The 18,655-nt window shown below is 42.9% G+C and overlaps 1 protein-coding gene across 4 annotated transcripts in view; it reads left to right on the forward strand.

Moving 5' to 3' along the window:
- SYNJ1 (synaptojanin 1) overlaps positions 1-18,655 on the forward strand; it is a 91,471-nt gene that overhangs the window by 64,438 nt on the left and 8,378 nt on the right. For 2 of the 4 annotated variants that reach the window (XM_042956962.1, XM_042956963.1), the window contains 9 exons: positions 1,437-1,515; positions 5,350-5,512; positions 8,785-8,994; positions 10,116-10,256; positions 10,818-10,856; positions 13,889-13,927; positions 14,061-14,131; positions 16,339-16,447; positions 16,678-16,904. In XM_042956962.1, coding sequence (XP_042812896.1) covers positions 1,437-1,515; positions 5,350-5,512; positions 8,785-8,994; positions 10,116-10,256; positions 10,818-10,856; positions 13,889-13,927; positions 14,061-14,131; positions 16,339-16,447; positions 16,678-16,904 — 1,078 coding nt within the window. The remainder of the gene's footprint in view (positions 1-1,436; positions 1,516-5,349; positions 5,513-8,784; positions 8,995-10,115; positions 10,257-10,817; positions 10,857-13,888; positions 13,928-14,060; positions 14,132-16,338; positions 16,448-16,677; positions 16,905-18,655) is intronic. The other 2 variants (XM_042956964.1, XM_042956965.1) reach the window with 1 other exon arrangement.

The raw sequence follows: 18,655 nt of genomic DNA on the forward strand, positions 1-18,655 counted from the left end.
TTTATTACAGTATTTTGTTACGATTGTTCTATTTCATTATTCATGTTGTTAATTTCTTACTGTGCCTGATTTATAAGTTAAACTTTATTGTAGGTATGTAGGTAGAGGAAAAAACAGTATGGATAGGGTTTGGTACAATCTGCAGTTGCAGACATCCTTTGGGGGTCTTGGAATGTATCTTCCATGGATAAGGAAGGGGGGGGACTAGTGTCGATGTTTGGAGTCGGGACTAGTGCAGCCTAAGCGCAAGCTTATAGTAGTGATTATAACCTTTGGAGGAGAGATCTTCTCCATTGCCAACAGTATGAAAAAGATCCCCTTCGTAGTATTTAGATAGGGATGATGTTCTATGTCTTTCAGATGGTGGCATCTTGCAGCTTAGTAACTTAACATGCCAAGGAAATTGAGTCACTTATCTTGGTCATATTTGGGTGATTGTAGAAATCTGTAGAAATCAGGCCTCTGATTTAAACAGGATAAAGTACTTGTTCCTATTTCTCTTTTTAGCCTCTTCCTCTTAATATCCATAAGGCATGCTTTGGAATCCTAGCTTGTGTGTGTGTGTGTGTGTGTGTGTGTGTGTGTGTACGCACGCGCGCATGTACGTGCACATGTTTTCCCCTCATCTTTGAAAAATCTTCAGGGATTTCTGATCTTGATTTGTATAATCGGGGAGTAGTCCAATGTGTAAAATTGTTTCTATAAATAAGACTGATAATGTTTTTGTTTTACTCTTTTTTGTGCGATAACATTATTACATGTCAGTGATCGTCTTAATTCAGAACTTACTCTAATGTCCTTTTAGTTTTTTTTCTTTTTGGGGGCTTCTTATTTCAAAATTGCAAACTTAGAGTCATAGCAAAGGCCATTGAAGTCCCAAGAGAGTAAATGGCTGTCCCCTGCATAAAGACAAGGACCATAATACCCTAAGGCACTCTGGGGCCAATCAGATATGTATATTTTAATGACAACTCCCCATCTTCTTTCTTGGTCAAAGGAAATTTGCTTCAGAGATGTCATGGAGACCTTGAAAATACATAGTGCTGGACTCTGGGGTCAGGAAATTTGTATTCTAGCCCTGTAACAGAGTCTCCTTGTAGAGTGGCTTTGAACAAGCCACTTTTAACCTCTGGCCCTTTTTGCCTTGTCGGTGAAATGAAGGATTAGATTAGCAGGATCACAAATGGAGGGCCACAGGGCCCTTCTTCTGACAGGCTGTTTTATTAGCATAGTATTTGAAAGAAATTTGAATTTGAAAGCTTTGAGAGGCAGAGTGCCCTCTCCAGGCCACCAGTGGCTCTACTGCTCTCCCTGTTGTGTTTTACTTCCTGGCCTCCATAGGCCTTTGTTAATCAATAGTCAATGGGCTGGTTGTTGGACTAGTTATATCTAAGGTATTAATTATTTTTTGTTGTTTATGTTTCTCTTTCTTGAAGATTTGTAGAAGACAAAATGTGGGTTACATTTTTGGAGGGAAGCTCTGCCTTGAGTGTTCTGAACCTAAATGGTAAAGAGGTAGGTAGCATTTGTTGATTGTAAGCCATTTTGAAATTCTGTATCCAAAGATTATAATTTTATAGCCATGCAGCAGGATTATCTAGATGTATTTCCAGTGCAGAACTATAGAAGACCTTATGGTGTGCTTTAATATTTATTATTTAGACTTGGTTTCTGACCAGCTTGGAATTATTTTGGTCCTCCCTAAAGATACTAACAATTGGTAACAGACTAAGAAGAAAATATGTTTACCATCCAACTTGGTTTTTATTATATAGAAATTTTGTTAAGTGGAATAGATATCCTGGCTCATTCATAGTAGGAAAGATTTCTATCGAATGAAGAAAATGCCTTATTTATAAGAAAACAAGGGAGGAAGGTACTCTTTATTCCTAAGAACTTGTTTTCTTGGCTTGGATCATGGTACCCAGATCCCTTTTTCAGGTGTAGGTAAAATAATTCCCATAGATAACAAATCCATCCCACCAAGATATTTTAGAAATTTTTAAATAGGTATTCCTAACCTGTGACTTAACATGTTACTGATGGAGGAAATTTACATCAATTTGGCCCAGAATAGTTTTATTTCCATACAGTGCTGTATCTTTCAGTTTTTTCTGAACGCTTTTAGACACATCCTGTTTCTAAGTATACGATGACAGGATAGACTAAAATCCAGGCCTAATTTCTCTAACAGTGGGCCACTCATAAGGACTTCCCTGTGCTTCCTCTTCTGTCGCATTATTTCAACTTCCTTGGAGAAAAAAATTTCCACATATACATTACTTTTGAAATAGATTTCATAGGGTTCTATTTGCTCGTTTTTCCTGAATGTAATAGTAATACACTCAAGCAAAAGTAAATCATGAAATACAGAAAAGTATAAAGGAAGGGCGCCTGGGTGGCTCAGTCGGTTGAGCATCCGACTTCGGCTCAGGTCACGATCTCACAGTTTGTGGGTTCAAGCCCCTCGTCGGGCTGTGCTGACAGCTCAGAACCTGGAGCCTGCTTCCGATTCTGTGTCTCCCTCTCTCTCTGCCCCTCCCCCACTTACTCCCTGTCTCTCTCTGTCTCTCAAAAAATGAATAAATGTTAAAGAAAAAAAAGCATAAAGGAAGAAATAATGAAGAACACTAATCCTACTATTGCAAAATAATTTCTCCTCACCTTCATCTATGCATATATATTAAAACCAATGAGATTATATATACATATGTGTATATATCAACACAAGTGGGATATATGTGTACACGCAAACATGCATATACAAACACAAATGAGATCGTGTTATAAATACTGTTTTCTTACTACCTCTTCACTTGAGACTGTATCATGGGCGTTTTTCTTTATGAGCAAATAATGTCACTTTTACTCTTTCCGTTAATTTTGTTGCATGGACAAATACATAAATTTATTTAACAAACTCTTATTAATAGCAGATTGTTTCCAACTTTCAATTAGCAAAACCAGCATTCCAGGGAAGGCCTGTGTACACTATAACTTTGTGTGCCTATCCTGTTATTCCTTCCCTGAGGATAAATTCCTAAATGTAAGTTTGCTGTGTCAGAGGATATAGTCAGTGTTACAATCTGACGCTTGCTGCCTAATTGCGCTTCAGAAGGAGTAGATCTAATTCTGTTATGCCTCAGATTACCCACTGTCCACATCCTAATCGATACCGGGTCATGTCTAACTTTGACAGTCTGAAAAACCAGTAGTATGTCATTCCCATTAAGATTCTGATCGCTGCTTATCTTAATTTAGTGGTCATCAGTACTTTCTCAATGAATTGCGTGTGTCCCTAGCCCATTTTTCCCTGGTGTATAACATCTCCCTTGGCGTTAAAGTTTCAGTCCCTTTCTGTGTGTGCTGCAAGGTGTTCCTGTCCGTCTTGTAACTTTGTTGTCCTAACTGTATGGAAATTATTGAGTTTTAAATTTAACTCTAGCTTTGGTCTCTTCAAAAGCGTGTCCTCGTCCCATAAGGATATGAATATTTAAGAGCAATTCTGAATTTGGCCTTCTTTGTCAGCTTGCTCCTTTGCTGAGTATTTCTTTTGTCCCTCTCTGTTTTATATTTTCCCCTCTTCTTCAGCCCTGTCCCTCACCCTCAAGTCTAGTTCTCTGTGTTACATTCTTAGAAAGTACCCACTCTTAGCTCCCCAAAACTATTTTGAAAATTCTGTAAAACGGTGTTTGTGGAAAGTGCGTCATAATATTTAATTTGTCCTTTTGAAAGCTAGATATTTTCAACTCTCTAGTCTGTTGCCTTTGCTAATAACATTATTTCAGCCTGAAATCTTCTAGGATGGAGTCCCATAAGAGCTCTTCCATTCCAGGGAAGAATCTGGAAAAAGTAGCTAGCTTAAGTGGGGGCCAACCCACAGGATGACCTTCTTGAGCGTGTTCTTTAAAGACCTGTGAAGCCTGTTGCCAAGTTCTGGAATGGAATTGATTTAGGCTGATAAGCAAGTAAAGAAAGGATTACTAGTTTCTTAGAACGCTGACTTCAAAGCTTAGTGTGGACACTAAATTACTGTTAAAAACCACTGTAGCATTCAGGCCAGCAGCTTTCAATGTCTCCATCCTGTGCCTCCAAGGAATCCTCATGTGGATAGCACTTTGGGCCAAGGAAGATCTGTACCCACAAAGGTGCCAGCTGTCTTCACAGCATGTCGGTCACAGCTACCCAGTTCATTTGAAAATACCAGAAAAGGTCACGTATTTTACATGCTCCAGAAGCTCTTTAAATGAAGAAAGTTGAAACCGTGTAGGAGAGAGCTTGCATTTTTTTTTTTTTTTAATTTTTATTTATTTTGGAGAGAGAGAGCACGAGCTGCGGAGGGGCAGAGAGAGAGGGAGACATAGAATCCAAAGCAGGCTCCAGGCTCCGAGCCATCAGCACAGAGCCAGATGTGGGGCTCGAACTCAACAAACCGTGAGATCATGACCTGAGCCAAAGTCAGATGTTTAATCGACTGAGCCACCCAGGCGCCCCCGCCCCCTTTTTTTTTGAGAGCTTGCATTTTAGAAAGCAGATTAGTTACATGGTATGGGTTTTCAATGAAAATGGCTTTCTAGTGCACAGCCTCTGTTTGACCAGGGAGTCTTTTTTTTTTAATTTTAGTACATAGTTATTTATCGAGAGAGACAGAGCCTGAGCATGCGAAGCAGAGGGTCAGAGAGGGGGAGGGAGAGAATCCCAAGCAGGCTCCGCGCTATCAGCTCAGAGCCCGACGCAGGGCTCGAACTCATGAACTGTGAGACCATGACCTGAGCCAAAATCAAGAGCCGGTCACCCAACAGAATGAAGCACCCGGGCACCCCTGACCAAGGAGACTTGTGGCTGTCTGCAGGTGTTTTGAAACTATTTTTTTAATCCATCAGCAGGACAGTGTGACTTAATCATAACGTGTTTGAGTGTTTTAGATTATACTTTTGTCTAAAAGGCACTCACATTTATAAGAAAGGCGGAGTGCCAGCCTGTCTCTTCTGTAATTGTTTCAGGTAGGAACAGTCACTGAATATCAAAGAAAGTATGAAACTATGTAGCGAAACTGTCAGTTAATTTACATCTGGCCAGGGAAAGATACTGACTTACAGCAAAGGAAACCTGATTCTGCGTGCATCCTACAAAAGAAGACCTTAGATTTAGCAACACAGGCTTTTAAAGGAGAAACTGGGCATGTTTATACTACTTAAAAATTCAGTATATGTGAGACGGTGTACGTTGAATTGAGTCAAGCTGAAGTAAGCCTATACTGTTGCATAGTATAACCAGAGCAGTCACTTGTTTTCCAAGATAATGTTCATGCCAGTGAATTTTTATCTTACATCTCTTCTTACCAACTAGTTATTGGGTCGGACTATAACTATTACTTTAAAAAGTCCAGACTGGATCAAAAATCTGGAAGAAGAAATGAGTTTAGAGAAAATTAACGTTCCGTTGCCGTCATCGACAAGCTCTACCCTGCTCGGTGAAGATGCGGAGGTCACAGCAGATTTCGATATGGAAGGTTTGTTTATCGAACGCATTTCCTTCTGCACCTCTAGATAAGTGTCCTTCCCATCCGCGAAGTCTCAGTCCCCATCTCTGTCTTCTTGCAACACACAGAGCAGCATCAATTAGATTTTGTTTTGCGTCGTATTGCGTGTAGTTTGCCGGTACCTGGACTTCAAATTGCAAACGTATTTGCCCTTCTGCCATTGAAAGGATAAGATCTTTACAAGTGCTAGTTCATGTCCGTGTACGACAGGGGCACCGATTGGTATTTCTGGTGTGTGGTTTGCAACCACTAATTGCAGCTAAGGTAGAGAGGTAGAATTTCAAAGCGCGTGTCCTAACAACAGAAATGAGTTCAAAATAATGACGATAAAAGAAGGTATATTTCAAAGCAATTTTAGAAAAGATTCTCAAGGCGGCTAGGAACACATGCATTTGAACGGACCCACATAAATGTAACCATCTCGAATTTGGTGTTCAGTTATCTGGGCAATAGTTTCCTTAAATGTGATTAAGAAGTGCAGGTGCTTTCTAATGCTATATGCTGTATTTTTCTAGCATGTTTTCCATTAAAATGCATGCCTTAGTTTATAAAATGACAGTCTATCATACTGTGAGACCCTGTACATCTAGAGAACGCATTAAGAGTTGACCGCCTTAGGAGACAATGCCAGTTTTCCCTTTTCTCTATTCATTTGTTGACTTAGTCCACACATTTATGTCATACCTTTTATGTGCCAAGTGCATACCGGGTGCTGGAAATTCAACAGATGTCAGCCTTGCCCTTCCAGAACTCCTAGCTTAGTGGTGTTACAAGTGAGCGGGTGGCGAGAATCTCGTGACAGCGATGTAGTGGCGAGCGACTCTGGTAGTTCACGGGAGAGTTGCCCCACCCGGATTTGGGAAGTTGGGAACGGTTTCCCAGAGGAATTGAAATTTAAGTTGAGAATCTAAAGACTGGCTGAGAATTAGATGAGAGAAGGTAGAGAGGGAAAACCAGGAAGAAGGGATGTGCAAGACCACAGTGGGGAAAGGCTCAAAGTTCTTCCATAAATATGCTCGTGAGGGAGTAAACAGAGAGAAAAGAAAGCAGGAGGGGAGGCAGTGGGGGTGGGATGTGGATTTGGTTTCGATCGTGTCAAACTGAGATGCCTTTGGAACCTGCTGGGCCCACATGTAGGCTGTGGGTACCTGGGCCTGGCGCTCCAGAGAGCCCTGGGCTCACAGGGCAATTATAATGGCAGTGAAAGCCATGGCTAGTCATTAGCTTGGCCAGAAGGTCTATATAGAGATGGGAGAAAACCAGTCCTGGGAACGAGCAGAGAAACTCAGACTTTAAGGACAGGCAGAAGGCAGCTGCTCATAAAAAGAAAAGGAGAAGAGACAACTAGAAATGTCAAAGACCCAAGAGGTTGGCGTAAAAATCAAGGCAAGAAATGGTAACAAAGGAGGCATAGTCAGTGGAGTCCTGTGTCACAGAGAGAGGAGGAGAAACGGGGACCACAACTTGCCCTTTGGATTTAATAACAGTGAAAGCGGCTGTTGGTGACACTCATGAGAGTACTTTCAGTGCAGTGATGAAGCCAGATGGTGGTAAATGGAGGTGTGGGTAGAAGATGAAGAAGCGGAGAGAGTGTCTGGAGACAGCTCTTTAAAGAAGCTAAGATGGGGGTGGCGGAGAGAAAAGGGCAGTTGCTCCAGGGAGATCGGGGGTCCAGGGGGTGCTGTTTGAAAGGAGAGAGGCTTGAGAATGCTTAGCGCTGATGGAAAGGGCTGATGGTGCTGGGGACCATCAGGGCAGAAGGAGTGAGGGCGCAGGTCACTGAGAAAACGGGGGAGGGGCAGAACCCCCTTTGTTTCCCCCACAAAGACCTAAGTGCAACCACGGGATTGGACTCCAGTTTGGCAGCAGGTTGTCGAAGGGGACGGGGGTCCCATCTTAAGACTTCTCTTTCCTCTGTGAAGTGTTAAAAGTTGAGGCTATCTGCAGGCCTAGGGCAACCCGCCGTTTCGGGAAGAGTCGAGAAGTTTTCGAGATAAAGCTCCTGAGATGGAGTTCGGCGGGAGCCGGTCACAAAACCGTGGAATTTCCAGGCAGCTTTGGGATCCCAGAGGAGGCCGAAGACTGCAAGTTTAATGCCACCGCAACCGTCAGCACCGCGTGACCAGCAGCAGCCCAGGTGCAGCCACAGAGAGATTAGACAGTGCAAATGACAGGTGGCACAAAAGAACAGTGCATGGGGGGCGCGGGCGTGGTAGAGGTGAAGTGCCCTGGAACGTGAAGTCACCTTCAGAGGAGCAGAATCCGACAGACAGGGGCTGAAAGTAGAGGGGGCCCAAAGGCCTGGATCATGATGAAGTCCCAAGAGGAAAGAGTAACTGAGAGCGGGAACCGGAAGGCTGGGAGCTAAGGGTCAGAACGAAGTGTCGGGAGCGTGTTTCAGAGGCGGTGCCGCTGTGAGGGCTGTGTGTGTTTGAGCGGAGGAGAGTGGAAGGACAAGACCAAGGCATTTAGGTTGTCGATGCATTACCGTCGATGCGAACTTTGATGTCACCCAGAAAGATGGTGGGACCCGACTGCCATCCTGCTCTCTGCTTAGTCCTCGATGAACGGGTACGGGTGACCAGGAGGATGGCGGTTGGAGATCATGACAGCAAGGGGGTATACGGGGTGTTCCGTAAACTCCCGCTGGCATAGCCTCAGAGAAGTTTGTTCAGGACTGGAAGGTTAATGTTCTGAAATTGGAATGAGGTTGCGAGGGGCACCCTGGCTGTACTCTCCAGCCTCGAGGAAAGGGGAGATGGGGGAGCCCGGGAGAGCCCAGGGGGAGGAGAGGTGAGGAGACTCTGGGGGAAGGGTGTGCGTCTGTAAGCACTGGAGCTGAGTTGAGGGCAGTGGGGAGGGAGCAGTTCCACAGGGCACGTAGGAAGGTTCGAAAGGAGAGCGGTAAACCTTTCAGTCGGCCAGCACTGGCCAGCACTGGTCCGGCTGCTGAGTGGAGAATTGAAAGCTGTGAGTCACCCCGCTCAGTCACCACTGGCATCCTGATGCCCTGAGGTCATAGGCTTCTCTTTAATTACATTTTCTATAAGGGCGTTGATACTATTTCTGGTTCCGCACACATCCAATTTTTATATGTGTCTACCTACTTAACCTGTGCACACTGCGATGTCATAATGTGAACGTGTTTATTTTGCGTCTTGAACCCCCTGAAACCTGGATTGGTGAAAACCATCTCTGAGAAAGTTGAAATGGTGGTCATTTTGATAACCTTGTGTCCTTAGGTGATGTTGATGACTACAGTGCTGAAGTTGAGGAAATTCTTCCCCAGCACCTCCAGCCGTCCTCAAGTTCTGGCCTCGGCACTTCCCCGAGCTCTTCACCCCGAACCAGTCCCTGCCAGTCACCAACCATATCAGAGGGTCCTGTGCCTTCCCTTCCCATGAGACCGAGTCGGGCACCATCAAGAACACCTGGGCATCCATCTTCACAAAGTGTGTATTTTACTTAAAGTTGTGTTGGACCTTCCCTAGCTGATTTTATTTCATTTATTTATTATTTTTTAAAAATATTTGTTTATTTTTGAGAGAGAGCGAGAGAGAGACAGAGTGTGAGCAGGGGAGGGGCAGAGAGGGACGGAGACACTATCCAAAGCAGGCTCTGGGCTCTGAGCTGTCAGCACAGAGCCTGACGCCAGGCTTGAACCCACGAACTGTGAGATCATGACCTGAGCTCAAGTCAGACTCTCAACTGACTGAGCCACCCAGGTGCCCCAATATATTTGACTTTAGACGATCAAATCTCTGTCGCCTTTGGATCTGTACCATGTTTTCTGTGCATACAAAAGAGGAAACTTTGTAGATGGTAAGCTCGAAATGGAAAGGAAACTCATCACTTCGCTTGATGAGAATTTTTCTGAAATCATTTTTTCTATGTGCTTAGGTTTATCCATGTCTTAAAACTAATGTTTTTCTATCATCATAGTAAGAACTCGTAACTATCTGGGCTTACCTATATATCTGTACGTAACCTATATTATAGTATGAGTTAAGAAGAGACAAAAATTTTTTTTTAATTCAGATTTGTAGTCATTACTTCCTAAAGTTGGAATATCCGTCTCTGGAAATTGTTACATCACATGATTAAGTCACCATTCCACGCTCACCAGCATCTCCAGAAAAAGTCTTCCATTTCATAGATTTCTCCAGTTCTCCCATACTGCTCTTAGAGGCCTGACTTCTTTAGTTAAACTCAGGATAAGCTCAGGTCTAGAGAAAAGAAGAGATTCCTTTTTCCTTCTCGGTAGGGGCCAGCCGACTGCAAATGACTTCCTGCAGCCCACACTGTGTGCCGCCTTGATGGGGCCACTTGGTAAATCGGCTCTCAGCACCTGGGGCCTCGGCCAGCTGGTCCACAGGAGCTGGCGCCATTGCTTCCATGGCACCAATGGGGAATTTACTGGCACAACTGCTTATGTTATTGATACCAGAAATGCGTGTCCGTACATGACAGTACAAAGTGAGAAAGTGAGCAAAATCGAGGATTTCTCACACGTATTGGGAAGTACCATACCTTTGCGCTCACACCCACTGCTCTCACCTGCTGACTTGTTCAGGTTCTCCTATGGACGCTCTGCCGGCAACACAGCTGCAGCAAAAAGACTCTCAGACCTTAGAGCCCAAGCGGCCTCCTCCTCCCCGCCCGGTGGCTCCTCCTACGCGCCCCGCCCCCCCACAGAGACCACCCCCACCTTCAGGTAACAAACCACGTGATTTCCATTTGGGCTAGATTTCAGATCTTCCTCCGTTCTATTTTACGGTGTTTTGCACGTTTAAAACCTCTAGCTTCCAGATTTTATGATTTTTCTGTCATTGTTGCTACTGCCTCAGCCTTTCTCTAAGGAACATGGCAGGCCCCTCGGAACAGGTAAAAAGAGTGTTTCCCAGCTAGATTTCTGTAATAGGGCTTTCTAGCTGCCTTCTTACAGGTGTGCACAAAATGTTTTGTTTTTGCTAATTTGATGCAGTTGCACTAACTTCTGTAAAATACATAAGTAGAACTGAAGGGCATACATATACTTATTTCCCATAAAGTGTTATGTATTTGCCTAAATATGCTTTTTAAGTAAGTATAGTGTTGCTATTTAAATTGTGAGAAATATTTGCGTTAAATAATAGCTTTTTTATAGTACCAAGATACTAAGATGTAGTTCCTACATGTTATTTAACATCATGAATACTATAATAAATCTTTGACGTTGCAGTTTTTTATTTAATGTCATTTCCTTTCTGCTGCATATTTTCTTATGAACTCTAAGGGGCTAGGAGTCCTGCACCTGCTAGAAAGGAAATTGGAGGTAACCATTTATATTTGTCATAATACATGCATCTCGCTTCGTTCATGTTTTGGAATTTTATCCCTGTAACTAAAAAGACATTTCAGATTTGTCTGATAAAAGTCAAAGTGAATGATATTTATACTCCAAGTTAAAAATGGCCCCAAACTTTCATTATATTCCTGTTAAGTAAAAGATTAGAGTTCAGTTTTACTCATGAATAGAACTAACAGAGGCTTCCATTTTCCAGGTAGACGTGGTTGAATTACTCATCAAGGACCAGTACGCTTTTTCTTAATAAATATAGTTAGTTTGGCGACAAAGATTTAGTTCCCCCAAATCACACTAATTTCAAAAGGAATTCAGGTATAGTAAATATAGAACATTTCCCAAGTATTTGACTGGTGATGATCTAGTACATTCCTTCTCTAGAAGCTTAGCAAATCTGATGAGCAAAATTTCCAGGAATGCAACTTAAAGTTATAATTATCTGAAACATATCCTTCAGTTTTCATGGCTTTATCATAACTTGTCATAAAAGTTAATGCTTCACTTTTTTTCAACACAATAATGATTTTTTTCAATAAGGAAGTTTTTATTCACAAATGGATCACTCTTCAAAAAAGCGTACTCGATTGGGTTTATGTGAAAACTTCTCACAAAACTCCACTGGAGCTCTGGTTTGACAAGTGCATTTAATCTACATCTCAGGAGAGGATGGGCCAGGTTGTCATAATTCTGCAGAAGAGCCTTTACAAATCTACCGTTAATATTTTTAAGGCTCACTGTACTTGTGTGGTTGTTCTGTTTCCACTCTGGCCGTCTGGTGCCAATGCTGACCAAGTTGTGTTATCACAGGCTGACTTTGCTTGTGTGCAGGTTTTAAGGACTTTGTATAGAAAACAAAGCTCAATTATTTCAGCATGACGGTCTCCGCAGAACACTGCTGGATGATGATTTTTCCATCAGCTTACAAAAAAACGTTAATTTCCCCCATTTTAAACTCCTGCCTTTATTTGTATTTTTATGATAAGTTCTATTTATCCTCTTCTTTTAAGTAGGAAAACAACTTGCAGAAAATAAGTTTTTAAATGGATTTGTGAAAAAGTTATATCAAACTTAGAAATCTGACTTAATTTTTAAAAAGTGCTTCTTTTCATAATTGTTTCATAGGCAATATTTGCAGCTTATTTATTTTTTTAACCCTATAAGCCAGTAACTCCTTTAAGGCAGTAACCTAGAGGAAGTCATTATAGTACTTTTGGAGTTTTCTTAAAATAATGCATCAAAAACTAACCTCTAAGAAACTAATATAGTCTCATAGAAATTTATAATGAAATTGAAGCTGATTTTGTTTCCCCGTTTTGCCTGTCAGACATTAGAGCTTTTATTAGTGATTTAACTGTGAATGTAACAAGATGATCTGTAAAGCAAAGGCTTTCTTGAAGATATTTTAAAATTCCCTAATAATCTCAGTTATAAAAAGAAAACTGTCATCCCCTTTCTATGCTGTTTGAGGAAAGGGAGGACTGGGGTTTTTGGGCAAGGCATCTAAAGTCACTTTGGTTTGTAGCGACATCTTTGGAGAAATGTTAGGCAGTAAAAGAACCTTTTTTTGCAAAAGTCAGCTGGAGGAGGAAATTGTGTCTTGTGCCTGCCTTTCGGTCTGTGCCCTGGGCCCTGAACAATACACAGCTTCTGTTCTTTCTCTAAAAAGGTGTCGGAGCCCCTCCCAGTCCTGGGGCAGCTAGGCGAGAGACGGAAGGTAACAAGACTTCTGCGCCCTAGAAACGGACCTCTCGCCTCACTCCCAAGTGTCAGCCCCCCGGCACATCAAGGCACACTAAATCTGCCCTTGGTCTGCCTGTAAACTTCGCCACCCCTCCTCTTACACCGTGTAACCTTGTACTTTTTCACGTCTCATTCTGTGTTGTGGATAGTTTCTAACGGGTGACCCATTTAATTTCCCTCCAGTTCTTAACATTGTTGTGCACTCTGTTTTGTATATATCGTCGTACCTACTTAGGATATGAAATTACTGTACAATGGCATTTTAAGAAGAATGCCTTTCAAAATTCTTTTCAGAGTAAGTCAGAAATGTACTATACCAACTCTGAAGTTTTAAAAATGAATAATCGTAATTAAATCCTATTAATTCTAGTCCAAGAATAAGTATTTTGTGGATGATTTCAAATAACATAAATTTTTTTCTGCGTAGTAATGCTGAACTAAATTTGCTTAAAAGACCTAAGACTAGAAGCCATTCATTAAGATTCTAGTGATCAAAGGGCTGATGTATTTAACATAACAATTGCTCTTGAATTTCCTTTAAAAAAGAATAAATTTGAGATGCCACCTTTAATAGCCAACCCCCCTCCCACACACACGCTCCTTTTGGCCCCTAAAGCCCCTAAAGTGATTTATATCATTTCATTCTTCTGTACCTTTCTAGTGAGTTTGAACCACATATTAACACTGTCCTCCGTAAAGCCAATACTTATTTGTAAGATATGCCTGCCTTCTACCTTAATCATGGGATTTTGTTGTGGAAATCTAAAACATCTCATTGTAAGATTTCTTTACCCATAATGGTATCTACAGCATGAAGCCCTAAAACAGTGTTGTTAGCAGCCCCTTGCGGAACTTGGGAAATGCTGTGTTTGCTCAGGAGCTTTGTCCGGCAAGCTCTGAGAAGCAGCGGGGTCACTGCTTGTGACCATTCACACAAGCCGACCTTCTGTTTTCAAGGTTCACAGGAGAGAACTGTGTTAGGAAAGTCACCTTAGAAGTAACCCTGTGAGTGAGATACCAGACCGAGGGCTAAACTGTCTCTCACAGAATACTTCACTAGAAGTATTTTAATTTCTCTCTCTTCTGGGGACATTTCCTTCAGGACTGATAATAGCTTTCATCCTTATCCAAAGCAGTATGCCTTGGGTTCCCATCTCATGCCCCCATTTGTGCTGGTAACGAAACAGAACAGCCAGCTGATGTTATACAGTGTTGCCTGACTGTTTACTTATGACTCATTTCTTTCCCTTCCTGCTTCAAAGCACCCAAAAGCCCTGGAACGACACGGAAAGAAAACATAGGTAAAAACACTTGAATTTAGCTACGTAACCTTAAAACCGGACCATGTAGACACTTGGGATTTAAGTACATGGTTTCTTGTTTCTTTCTTTTTGTAAAAGAACCCAAATACACGGTGTGATGTCTTTGTTTCAGGACGCACTCAGCCTTCACCTCAGGCAGGACTCCCAGGCCCAGGACCTGCTGGATACAGTGCAGCCAGACCGGTAGGCAGCACCTAGCCTGGGAGCCTAGAGGTTCAAGTTCTGGGTCTCAGTTTGCTGTTAGTCAGATGTGTTATCTTGGGAGGTCATGTGGCCAGTCCAGGCCTGGTTTCCTCGACTCTAAAATGAGGGAATCGCACTTGTTGATCTCCAGGGTACCTTTCAACTGTTAACATTCTAGCGCACTCTTCAAAAATAAGTAAATGTACTTTATTATTTGAATCAAAGTGATGCATGTAAGTAATTAGGGTCACTAAATAACTGAGGATCTTAACATTTATGAGAGGCCAATGTATCTGTGCAGCGGTTTAAGGTATTTTCTGAGTAATTAATGGGGAATATAAAGTCATCCTTCAATAAGAGGGATTTTAAAACTAGATTGCAGGGACGAAAATTCATGATGAGAGTCCGCATACTAAAACTGGTTCTGAAGGTAGTCAAGTAGGAGAGCAGATGGTGTTGCAGGGCTTCTCCCTTCCTTGTAGATCTGTGCTTGTCTGTGTTCATCATATGCTCTCTTACACACATAATTATCCTAATATTTACCTACATGAAAACTTCCTCTGGGGTCTAACAAGTAAGTAATACAAGGAAATGGAAACCCGGATCAGCGGCTCATCTAGTGGCTCCTGGGACTGCTGGGTGGGGGGGCCTCGAGCCAAAGAGTGGGTTCTGGGGCTGGACTCTCGGGCGCAATGTAGGGGCCACTTCTAATGAAACTGCTCCCGGTTCCTGGTAAGAAATTGTCATAAAATTTCTAAGATAGAAATCCCTTGTCTTTTCTGTTGTAGCTGTTCTGTTAACATCCACCCTAAAAGTCCTTTACTATGTGTAATAGTACACTCCAAATTAAAGTGTCTGTGGAATATACCTATAGATAAATACACACACACACACACACACACACACACACACACACACACACACACCTGCAGATACCTATTACCCATTCTCCTTTTCTCAGAAAAGGGAAAGTTGCTATTCACTGACTTTACCAGTGTACTTCCCACGAGCACTTTATTTAATGCCATTAGAGTAGGGAAGGTAAGTCAGGATTTTGTGATTGCAATAATAACATTTGCCTAAAATAAATACTGGGGACTAAGAGGCTCCAGCAAACTTATGAAAATAGACAACATATGTTTCACCAGCGTCTCTTTTTTTTAAATTTTTTTAATGTTTATTTTTGAGAGAAGGAAAGAGAGAGAGAGACAGAGCGTGAGTGGGGAAGGAGCAGAGAGAGAGGGAGACACAGAATCCAAAGCAGGCTCCAGGCCCTGAGCTGTCAGCACAGAGCCCAACACGGAGCTGGAACTTATGTACCATGATATCATGACCTGAGCCCAAGTCGGACGCTTAACCAACCGAGCCACCCAAGCGACCCTCACCAGTGTCTCTCTTAATTAATTTAGCACATTGGATCTAGTCATTCAAGAGTTTTTCCTTCTGTGTTTGAAAAAAAAAAAAAAAAAAAAATCCCAGGGTGTGGATTTTCTTAAGCGTCTTAGTTGCTACACGTATGTGTATCTTCCCTCTCCTCTTGAGCTTTAACGCCATCCCTGTCCCCTGTGAGGGCACCACTCCACGTGGGGCAGGGCAGGGGCCCCACCACCCGGCGCACCCGAGCTTGGGTCCTGGCCTTCCTTTCTAGCTTTGCGGCCTTGGGAACGCTGCATACATTTCTTTGTGGTAATTTAAAATGGAGGTGATAAACTTAGCACCTGCCTCTGGGGGGTATTTTTTTTTTTTAACGTTTATTTATTTTTGAGACAGAGAGAGACAGAGCATGAATGGGGGAGGGTCAGAGAGAGGGAGACACAGAATCTGAAACAGGCTCCAGGCTCTGAGCTGTCAGCACAGAGCCCGACGCGGGGCTCGAACTCACGGACCGCGAGATCATGACCTGAGCCGAAGTCGGATGCTTTAACCGACTGAGCCACCCAGGCGCCCCTCTGGGGGGTATTTTGAGGATGAAATGGAAGTGCCTCATAGCGCTTAAGTAACATTGTGCCTGACGCCTCGTACACAGTCCGGAACAAAAAGGGAGGTTGTAAGGTGTACGACTATAGGACTATAAATAGAAAGCAAGGAACACAACAGGAGGGGGGCTAACGCCAGAGGGGTGACAAAACGGGATACAAAAGCAACTATTTTCACAAAATCTCATCTCGTGAAAATAAGCGTCTCAAATGTTGTGTTTCTCTCCGCAGACTATCCCGCCCCGCGCCGGAGTGATCAGTGCCCCACAGAGCCACGCTCGGGCATCTGCTGGAAGACTGGCTCCTGAAAGCCAGAGCAGACCGCCGGAAGGACTGAAAGGTAAGGCCCGAGTCCGTTCTAAGTCTTTTCACCTTTCCTTCTCCCTTCTGTCATCTCTCACCTTCCACGACCGACTCCAACAGGGAGAGCCTTCCTTCTTTGTGCCACAGGCCATGAGGCCGCTGGCGGGGGAGCGGGGGACTCGAATCTCCCAAGGCCTCACTAAAGGAAGAACAGGATGTGGTTTTCTAGACCGGGCCTAACATCTGATCTGAAAACTCATCGTTTAGGTTCAGTCCTTCTTCCCGAACCGCTGAAGCCTCAGGCTGCGCCCCCCGTGCAGCCCTCTCTGCCCCCGCCCGTTCAGAAGATGCAGGAGCCCCTTGTGCCCGTGGCAGCGCCTCTGCCTCAGTCCGCCCCCCAGCCAAGCTTGGAAACCCCGCCGCAGCCGCCCCCTCGGAGCAGGTCGTCCCACAGCTTGCCTCCGGAGCCTTCGCCGCAGCCGCCGCAGCCGCAGGTGAGGCCCGCTGGTGAACAGAGAGCACCTTTGATGCCTTTGGTACAGTCTTTGCACCCACTTCCCTCGGACCCGGGGTTCTCAGAGAGCGAGCTTGGGATTGGCTTCTTGACGGAACTTCCCAGGGGCTCCCAGGCTCCTTTATCTTGTTCACATGCAAAGCGTTTGTGACTTTTTCATCTTTTTAAATGCCCGCTTTACTTTGGATACTTACTTAGTATAGTAGGACGAACAGCAGTAGTTTCTTTTTCTTGTTGTTCACAGCCGATCTATTAGTTCCGGCTTTCACTTTCTGGACAGGGATGCCTTACCTCTGGCAGAATGGTTAATTTCCAGGGAACAGAGAATAATTCCTGTGTTCCTCCAGGTGCAAGCAGTGGTTCTTTTCCGAGCCCGAGCTGGCACCGGGGTCTTCAGGTATTTCTGTTTGGGGTGTGCAGCAATGGGCTTATTCACCAAGTAAAAACCATCGAAAGAATAAGGGCACCTCACTGGTGTCACACAGAGAACAGTGCCATTGCCTCAGTGGGTGACAGTCCTAGGATCACAAGGATTTGTCTTATGCCAGTGTGACCTCACGTTGGAAGGACTTCTGGTGTGTATATACAGAGTTATTTTAATACGGGGTGATCATGCAAGTTGAATTGTTTTATTTTTATTTGGATGCCGTTTTACTTCGTTTTGCTATATACATTCTAGTAAAATTGTTAAAGTCTATGCTTAGTAAGAACATTCTTTGATGTCTAGCCTTACATTTTATTTTATCCTAATGTTTTAACTTAAAAATGTCATCAAGGCCAAAGGAATGTGTAAAGCTTTAGAAGTCTGCTCTTTCACTGACAAGGCCCCTTAAGCACATTTATAAATACTAGTTTGCCCCCATTTTTACAGCTATCTGGATACGTCCAGCTAGTAGGCAGAAGTTAACAGTTTCTTATGCTTCTGTATGGTGAAAAACAGATAGTAAAGTAAATATAAGTCTTAAAATGAATATTGTCAGCAATGAGCACTTTCTCATTAGACAGTGGGTCACATTTATAAAAACTAAAGAAGGATATATAAATGAGAGAAATAAAATGTTCTCTTAAGCTGATTAATACCATAAAGTATTCTACATTTTTTAGTTCAGAAAATTGAGGATGTTGACAATGTATAAAAATTGTAGAAATCCTTCAAACAATACATGTCCACTATTCTTTTCTCTCTGCAGATCTACTTTTAGTGAGGCACGAATTTTTCTTCTCATTTTCTTGAAATGTGTGCCATCGTATTTTGTTAAATGTAACTGGAAGGCAAAACACTTTCAAACTAGCCACCTTCAAACTTTGACTACTGTTTTAAGACAGAAAGTAAGCACCTATTTCTTAGGGAAGAGAACCTTAATTCCTAAAAGTCTGTAATAGTTTAAGTATCCTTAGACCAACATGAACACAGATACAGTACTCTGAAAAACTGGACAGAGAGCAAACCGTTCAGTAAGATTGCAGTTTTCAGTAGAAAATCATACCACAAAAGTACTACAGGACCAATATTCCAATGACTACCACATTATCATTTTCTTAGGTCATTGTCCATGGTTTTGGTTTCTGTTTTTCATTGGAATGGGTATGGTGATTGGGTGGCAGACAGCATGTGCTTTGTGTGTGGCCTGGCAGAGAATGTCCTTGAATCTTGTGTCATTCGCTTCATTGAAACTACCAGGGATGTTTGTTTTAAATTCTAAATATTTTTTTGGCCTCAGTCATTGATAT

The sequence above is a fragment of the Panthera tigris genome, chromosome C2 (genome assembly GCF_018350195.1).
Source record: "Panthera tigris isolate Pti1 chromosome C2, P.tigris_Pti1_mat1.1, whole genome shotgun sequence".
Lineage (NCBI taxonomy): Eukaryota > Metazoa > Chordata > Mammalia > Carnivora > Felidae > Panthera > Panthera tigris.